At 38.6% G+C, this 8701-nt stretch overlaps 1 protein-coding gene across 1 annotated transcript in view; it reads left to right on the top strand.

Moving 5' to 3' along the window:
- The window catches only part of LOC106867460 (zinc finger FYVE domain-containing protein 26), a 93341-nt gene that overhangs the window by 50157 nt on the left and 34483 nt on the right, over nt 1-8701 (top strand). Inside the window, exons 22-26 of the mRNA XM_052971651.1 lie at nt 891-1849; nt 3952-4191; nt 6259-6327; nt 7716-7898; nt 8325-8420. Coding sequence (XP_052827611.1) covers nt 891-1849; nt 3952-4191; nt 6259-6327; nt 7716-7898; nt 8325-8420 — 1547 coding nt within the window. The remainder of the gene's footprint in view (nt 1-890; nt 1850-3951; nt 4192-6258; nt 6328-7715; nt 7899-8324; nt 8421-8701) is intronic.

Raw genomic sequence — 8701 nt, forward strand, 5'->3', positions numbered from 1 at the left:
TACTTGTTTCAGTCATTTTACTGTGGCCATGCTGGAGCACCGCCTTTTAGTCGAGCAAATCGACCCCAGGACTTATTCTTTGTAAGCCTAGTACTTATTCTATTGGTCTCTTTTTGCTGAACCGCTAAGTTACGGGGACGTAAACACACCACCATCGGTTGTCAAGCGATGTTGGGGGGGACAAACACAGACACACAAACATATACACACACATATACATATATACGACAGGCTTCTTTCAGTTTCTGTCTACCAAATCCACTCACAAGGCTTGGTCGGCCCGAGGCTATAGTAGAAGGCACTTGCCCAAGATGCCACGCAGTGGGACTGAACCCGGAACTATGTGGTTGGTAAGCAAGCTACTTGCCACACAGCCACTCTCTTGTATTTCCTTTTCTTTTCTTCTATCACTATCCTTTTCTTCTCTCCTTCTTTCTCTTTCTTTGTTCTTTGCCCTTTTGTCTCTCTTTCTCTCTCTTCATCTCTAATCTCTCTCCGCCAACTTCTCACCTCTCCCCTCCACTTATCATTTGTTTCTCCATCTCTCACTCCTCTCCTTCACCCCCCACCTATCTCTTCACCTCTCACCTCCTCTCGTCTTCTCCCCTACCTCTTATCCTCTCCCCACCTCTCACCTGTCTCCACATCTCTTAACCCACCCTCTCCTTTGCCCTCCTGTTGCCCCACCCTCGTCTTCTGACTCCTCAGCTTCTCCCAACTCTGCTCCTCTCTATACCCACCTGCTCCCTGCTGTCTTCTTCTCCATACCCACCCTCTCCCTGCTCTGCCCCTCATCATACCCTCCCTCTCTCCATCCTTGATCTTTGCCCCACATTTTACCATCACTCTTCCTCCTCCCCATCTCTTACCTCTCTTCACATGTATTTCAGATCCCACAACCGATCGAGATTCAAGCCTGAAAGTGCTGCCCCAGACTATTGATACCAAATTCTTGTACATATTTGATCCGAGTCATTTAAAGAAAGTGACGGAGAAGTCAGAAAGATCCCATACGGTGAGCTTGAACCATGAGCAGAACATTAAGTACAATGCTTCTTCCTCCAAACTTGAAGCAGACTACTCAATGTTCAAACTGACCAGCAATGCCCTGGAATACATCAAATCTGAATCTCCACTTGTTGCCACATTGGTCAGTCTTGTGTGCCATGACGACCTTGATGGCAACAGCCAGGAGGACAGTCTTGAAGAGGATGAACAAGCAAATGATGACGAGTCCTGGATGAAGTCCAAATCTTCAGTATCCGATATAAGCCTGGTTGATATCAAAAGCTACCGCTACCAAAAACTGTCCGTTGACTTCCCTGTCCTGAAACAACGCTTGCTGCAAAACATAATACCCCTGGTTCAAACAGAACACTCGGATGTAAATTTTGGAGATGAAGCCCTGTTGAAGTTTATGTCTTCGGAAATTTCCTGTGATATCAAAATGGCCATTCTTAGCTTGCCAGACAGCAAGAAATACTTATCGGTGGTTTCTCGTTTACTCAATGAATGCATACATTCCAGAAAATGGCTGCAAGCGTTGAACATCATAGACAGTCTACCGGTGACTCTGAAACAAGAGAATGGTGATTTCATCCTGCTCCATGATTTCGTTCTATGTTGCCTTGCCAAAAAAGCGTGTGATGAAGAAGACAAAAAACTAGAGGCTTATGCCAAGATGTTCTACAATAGTGAAATCCAAGTGCGGACCATTTTGAATATTGTAAGGGGCCTTCCGTTGAAGAAAGGGATTGAACTTTTGGAGGCGTGTCTTTCCAAAGAACTTTCTGTACAACTTCGTTCAGCTGTGATTTCCAAATTAAAGCAACTCAAGATATTTTGTAAGGTATTTCAATTTGCTTTCCTTTCATCTTTTAGATATTTTGATTTATTTTATTCTCTTTTCTGTATTTTTCTTCATTTATGTCCCCTTTTCATATAACATACACACTAGGAATTTTCAACCTGGGGTGCAACAAAGAGGGAAACTATGTGATTGATTAAAATCACTTTTCAGAATATTATTAATTTTCTGTCAAAAATATCTCTATTAATCCACAATATAGTCTTGGCTGACCAATGCCTTGTGAGTGAAATTTGCTAGATGGATGCTGTATGGGAGGTGTTGTGAATGTTTGTACATTTGTGTGTGTGCATATATATATGTGTGTGTGTGTGTGTATATATATGTATATATATTTATATGTATATGTGTGTGTGCCACTGGACTGGGTCCTGTGCAGGTGGCACATAAAATACACCATTTTGAGCGTGGCCGTTGCCAGTACTGCCTGACTGGCCTTCGTGCCGGTGGCACGTAAAAGCACCCATTACACTCTCGGAGTGGTTGGCATTAGGAAGGGCATCCAGCTGTAGAAACTCTGCCAAATCAGATTGGAGCCTGGTGTAGCCATCTGGTTCACCAGTCTTCAGTCAAATCATCCAACCCATGCTAGCATGGAAAGTGGACGTTAAACGATGATGCTGATCACACACAGACACACACATACATACAAAAGAGAGGGAAAGGGAGAAATTGGTCTTATACTTGTAAAACTGGACCGTTATATAATAGATGTTTTGTCAGTATACAGTTCTGAGTTCTGTTCCGGCAATAAGTCTAAATAAGGCAATAGAGACTCACTCCATTATTGTGGTTATGTGAAAAGCTGAAACAAAAAACCTTGAAGAACTTTTTCTTTTTGATAGGCATCAGATATTTGGTTCAGTCATTGTTAATTCTAGGTTTTATTGGTTATTTAATAAAACCTTTATTAACTGAAATCTGAAGTATACTTTGGTATAGAATATGAATTATTTGCTCTAAAGTGAATGCAAGCATGGCTAAGCGGTACCTCACAACCATGAGGTCTCAAGTACTGTTTACCATGCCTTCAGATAAATCCAAGCCTTGTGATTGAATTTGGGACAAGGGATGGTGGAGCTTTAAACACACCATATTCATAGGACATTGCCCCATCTGATTATCATTTATTCTGCAGTCTTCAAAATCATTTGGATGGGAAAAATATGAATTCCGTAGATGAGGTGAGAATAGTACTGGAAGAGTATTTTTCATGGACATGTGAATTTTGGAAGAGGGGCCTTGCAAGTCTATCAGATAGATGGAAGAGCATTGTAGAAAATGAAGGAGAGTATATTTCAGATTAAAAAAGATCTTTATCTTAATTTTTAACAGTAAAAGAAATATAAGAAACCACATTATTTATGGGATGACCCAACACACACACACACACACTTGAATTGAGGAAAATTCTTTTGTAAGCCATTGTTTAGTTTAACCCTACTATCTGACCCTTGAATTTCTTTAGTCAAGACCTCTCAGTTACATCATTCAGACTAGATCGCCAGTCTTAGAATACCCCTCCTTCCTTTACACCTACCAGTTTCATGCTCATGTGGGAAATCAGATGCACTGTCTTTCCTCAAGAAATTAAAACAATAAGATTAATATAGGTGCAAGAGTGGCTGTGTGGTAAGTAGCTTGCTTACCAGCCACATGGTTACGGGTTCAGTCCCACTGCGTGGCACTTTGGGCAAGTGTCTTATACTATCACCTCGGGCCGACCATAGCCTTGTGAATGGATTTGGTAGACGGAAACTGAAAGAAGCCCGTCGTATATATGTATATATGTGTGTCTGTGTTTGTCCCCTCAACATCGCTTTACAACTGATGCTAGTGTGTTTATGTCCCTGTAACTTAGCAGTTCAGCAAAAGAAACCGATAGAATAAGTACTAGGCTTACAAAGAATAAGTCCTGGGGTCAATTTGCTCGACTAAAGGCGGTGCTCCAGCATGGCCACAGTCAAATGACTGAAACAAGTAAAAGAGTAAAAGAGAGAGTAAAAGAGTAAAAGAGAGAGTAAAAGAGTATTGTAGCCTTAATTTTTCTCCATTCCTTATTTTTCCATTATTTCTCTCTTTAGGTCTCAGAGTGTGTTTCCACTCTAGAAAAGCGGACCTCTTTTGACTGCGCAGGAATTGCTCCATATGAGAAGGAAAATGAACTTTCTGGTATGTTGCAATGTCTTCATTGCTGGACTGACATTCCATCACTGTCAACTTCGAACCCTCCCAGCGTCCTCTCTGTCATACTTGAGGCTGAAGACTTTGACACAGCTCGAGAGTGGGCAGACTACTTCTCTGTTGACTTGCGATTGCTTGAGGTAACCTTTTAAACATATTTATTTGTTTATTTATTTTGCTGTTAAAGTTTTTAAGCCTTTTGGTAACAATCCATCTGGGGTCACTCCCTGGTCCTGTGATACAAATTGCTTGTTTAAATGTATTATAAGTTAAAGCCTTCCATCAAAATTTCATGTCAGTTTTTGTTCCAAACACCAGCTTGATAATGACAAAATTTTTTTTAGTACTTTCTTCATTATTTTCAAAATTAATTGAAACAAAGGTACCAGCATGGCTGTGTGGTAAGAAGCTTGCTTCCCAACTACATGGTCCCAGGTTCAGTCCCAATGCGTGGCATCTTGGCAGAGTGTCTTTTACTATAGCCTTGGGGCGATCAAAGCCTTGTGAATGGATTTGGTTGACAGAAACTGAAAGAAGCTCATCATATATGTATATGTATATATATATATATATATATACGTGTGTTTGTGTTTCTCCACCATCATTTGACAACTGGTGGTGGTGTGTTTATGTCCCCATAACTTATCTGTTAAGCAAACAAGACCAATAGAATAAGAACCAATACTTTAAAAAAATAAGTACTGGAGTTAATTCCTTCAACTAAAATTCTTCAAGGCAATGCCCCAGCATGGCCACAGCCTAATGACTGAAACAAGTAAAAGATCAGAATTAAAGGTAATGTATTTCAACCGAAATATGGTAACAAAAGGGTTTTTAACCCTTTGGTATTCAGATTACTCTGTCAAATGTAATGCTTATTTATTCACATTGTTTCGAATTAATCATTTATAATCTTGTAGCTTCAGGATTTCAATGATGTAATTGTTTATTCTTAGAATGACATTGTAGGGTAGGTATTAAAGGCTGGATCTCTCTCTCTTTTAGTCTTTTACTTGTTTCAGTCATTTGACTGCGGCCATGCTGGAGCACCGCCTTTAGACGAGCAAATCAACCCCAGGACTTATTCTTTGGAAGCCTAGTACTTATTCTATCGGTCTCTTTTGCCGAACTAAGTGACGGGGACATAAACACACCAGCATCGGTTGTCAAGCAATGCTAGGGGGACAAACACAGACACACAAATACACACACACACACACACATATATACATATATACGACTGGCTTCTTTCAGTTTCCATCTACCAAATCCACTCACAAGGCTTTGGTTTGGCCCGAGGCTATAGTAGAAGACACTTGCCCAAGATGTCATGCAGTGGGACTGAACCTGGAACCATGTGGTTGGTAAGCAAGCTACTTACCACACAGCCACTCCTACGCCTATATGGTGTGTTTGTATATTTTTAGAATGATATTGTAGAGAAGGTATGAGAGGTCGGATGTGGTCAGTTTTAACATAAAACAGGTAGAATATTTGGGCCAGATATGGCCTTTTTAAACACTAATGGGTTAAAGTGATTTAAATTAAAACTTCATGTTAATTTTTGTTCCAAACAGCATAATTAATCTGCTGGGAAGTCAGTTTATTCTCATCTAAAGATGGGATGTTAATAGTTCATAGGTTTTAATTAATAAAAGCTAATCAGGCACTAAACAACAACAACAGTTGCAGATGTTAAAGAAGGATGTAGCTATAAAAAAAAATACTATCAACAAAATGAAGATAAAACAAGTGTTTTTAAATATTCTCTTCATGTTAGCTGAGAAAGAAAATAAAAATCTATGTAAGTCAGCCCGGTTGACTGAGCAGGTAAGTAGTTACAATGGCTGAAATTATTCAGACTTGAACTCAACATTCTCTGAGCTGTTAGTCTCATTACTCAATGTATATTAATTTATGATTTATAAAATTTAATCTACAACACATATAAGTATACATTTAAACTCAGTATCTTTCTTTAAGTTGTTAGTTTCATTACTTAATGTATGTTAATTTGTGTTAATTTATGATATAATTTGCAATATATATAATATTGTAGGATCTGAAATAAGCATTTTTCTCTAAGCTGTAAGTTTCATTACTTAATGTATGTAATTTATGTTTATTTATGATTCCTGAATGTCATTTCTGTTCATCATTATCAGTTTACCTACATTCATTACTTTTTTCACCACATTATTTCACAGTGTATAGAGATGAAAGAAATCATGTTCTTTCTCAGTCACGGACCTTCTGATCCCAAGGAAGCATTCATGGTAAGATCTTTTTATCATGGCTTTCCTTTTATCTTATATTTACATAACATATCCATGTGTTTGTGCACATACAGATGCACACATACTCAAGTTTAAAAAGTGGATGTAAAACTGCAAGGTATTTGTGTATTTTATGTTTTGAGAGACTAACACACATCATGTGATCGACCAGGCTATCAGATGTTGTTGCACATCGCTGGTTACAGTGCACTTTTGCATTGTTTCAGCCTTCAAATGTTGCCGCCCTGCTGGCTAGGCAAACAGGTCAACATTCTTTCCCAGTTGGAAGGTGGACTGGAGCAACATGAAATGAAATGTTTTGCCCAAGAACACAACACACCACCCAATCAAGCAATCAAACTCACAATACAGTGATTGTGAGCGCAACAGCCTAACCACTAGGCCACGTGCCTTCACAGCACACATACAAACATATATATATGTGTGTGTGTGTGTGTGTGTGTGTGTGAGATGTATGTATATAAGAGTGTATTTATTTGTGTGGGCATATACATATATCAATTCTTGGTGGTGCATTGTGTCTTTATGCAAGACACTTTATTACACATTGCTCCAGTTCACTCAGCTGGAAAAAATAAGTTGTATCTGTAATTCAAAGGGCCAGCCCTATCACATTCTGTATCACACTTAATCTCCCTGAGAACTACATTAACAGATATGCATGTCTGTGGAGTGCTCAGCCACTTGCACGTGAATTTCACAAGCAGGCTGTTCCATTGATTGGATCATCTGGAACCCTTGTTTGTCATAACTGATGGAGTGCCAGTTAATATATATATATATATATATATATATATATATATTGTATCTGGACAATTCTCCCCAATGAAAACTACCCCTAAGATAATTACCCCCGCTTGGTTAATTACCCCCTCTCCAATATATTAAGAAGTTTTAAATCATCATCTGTTGTCCATGGCAGGATATTGTTCAGCAGGGGGATGTCCTAGACTCATATATATGTGTGTGTCTGTGTGTGTGTGTGTGTGTAAGCAAAAAAGAACAGTCAGCAGAATTTTAAGGGGCAGGGATACATATTCTCATTCAAAAGCAGAACATTACTATTGAGAGAAATGGTGACTATGTTGAGAAGTAGGGATGTGATCCACAGAGGACCAGCTTCATTTTGATGTATAATACATGTTCCTGTGTTGGTAATTATACCTGTCCTAAACAAAATGGCATTACTTTTTGACTCACCCTCGTAATATTAATATATATTAGTCTTATATATTCTGATATACTTATTATGAGAGATTTATGTCTAATCTACTTAATGGCTTGAAACCAGACATAAACACCATCTGTTAAAAATCTTAAAGAGCTGCTTCAGAACCATTTACAATTAATCATATTATTTATTCTAGGCTTTAGAGAAAATGCAGGCAGAAGATGAGTGCAAGTGTCTGAGAATTTGTAATAGTCTTATGGAATCTCTGAATCGACAGCAAGACATTTTATTCATTGCAAGCTACATGCTGAACTACCTTGAATCCAACCTGGACCCACAGAGACAAGAACAGTTACGCCTTACCTGTATCGGAGCCAAGGTAAGCCTGTATTATGTTTCAAGGGTGTCTTGTCATTTATTTTTTATTTTTTATTATAGTTTGAGTTGCAGAGTTAGTAAGACACAAAGTGACTGATTGTTAGGGGCTGGTATACAAACCCTAGTTGCAGTCATTGTGGTTAATAACTTTGCCTTTATATCTCAAAATTCAGTGTGTATTCTACAGCATCATCATCATCATCATCATCATCATTATTATTATTACTATTATTATTAAGAAGGCAGCAAACTGGCAGAATTGTTAGCATGCCAAGCAAAATGCTTAGCGGTATTTTACCCGACACTACGTTTTGAGTTCAAATTCCACCAAGGACAACTTTGCCTTTCATCCTTGGCTAACTTAAACCCCACAAATTTCTGGCTTCTTGTCTATATTAGAAACAATTATTTTTCTGTTTTGTTCTAGGCTTTGCTGTGTCTTCCCAACTCTATTAGGGGTGAATATCGGCACTTGGTATCAGCCCCACAACTCCTGTTGGAGCAGCTGCTAATGAACATGAAGGTAAGTTTTCAGTGTTTATATTGGTCCCCCCCACTTTTTTTTGTTAACTGTCATCATCATCATCATCATTTAACATCCACATTTCCATACCTGAATAAGTCAGGCAATTTATGGAGGCAGGTTTTCTACAGCTGAATGCCTTTCCTTTTGCCAACTCTCACCTGTTTCCAAGCAGTGTTATATATTTCACCATGGAAGACAGGAAATGAACACCATCAGTTTTGCTGTTCTGCAGTTTTGTTATTCTTAATTTCTATTAATCTCCCAAAATAATCAAATTC

The sequence above is a fragment of the Octopus bimaculoides genome, chromosome 11, assembly GCF_001194135.2.
Source record: "Octopus bimaculoides isolate UCB-OBI-ISO-001 chromosome 11, ASM119413v2, whole genome shotgun sequence".
In the NCBI taxonomy this organism is placed as follows: domain Eukaryota; kingdom Metazoa; phylum Mollusca; class Cephalopoda; order Octopoda; family Octopodidae; genus Octopus; species Octopus bimaculoides.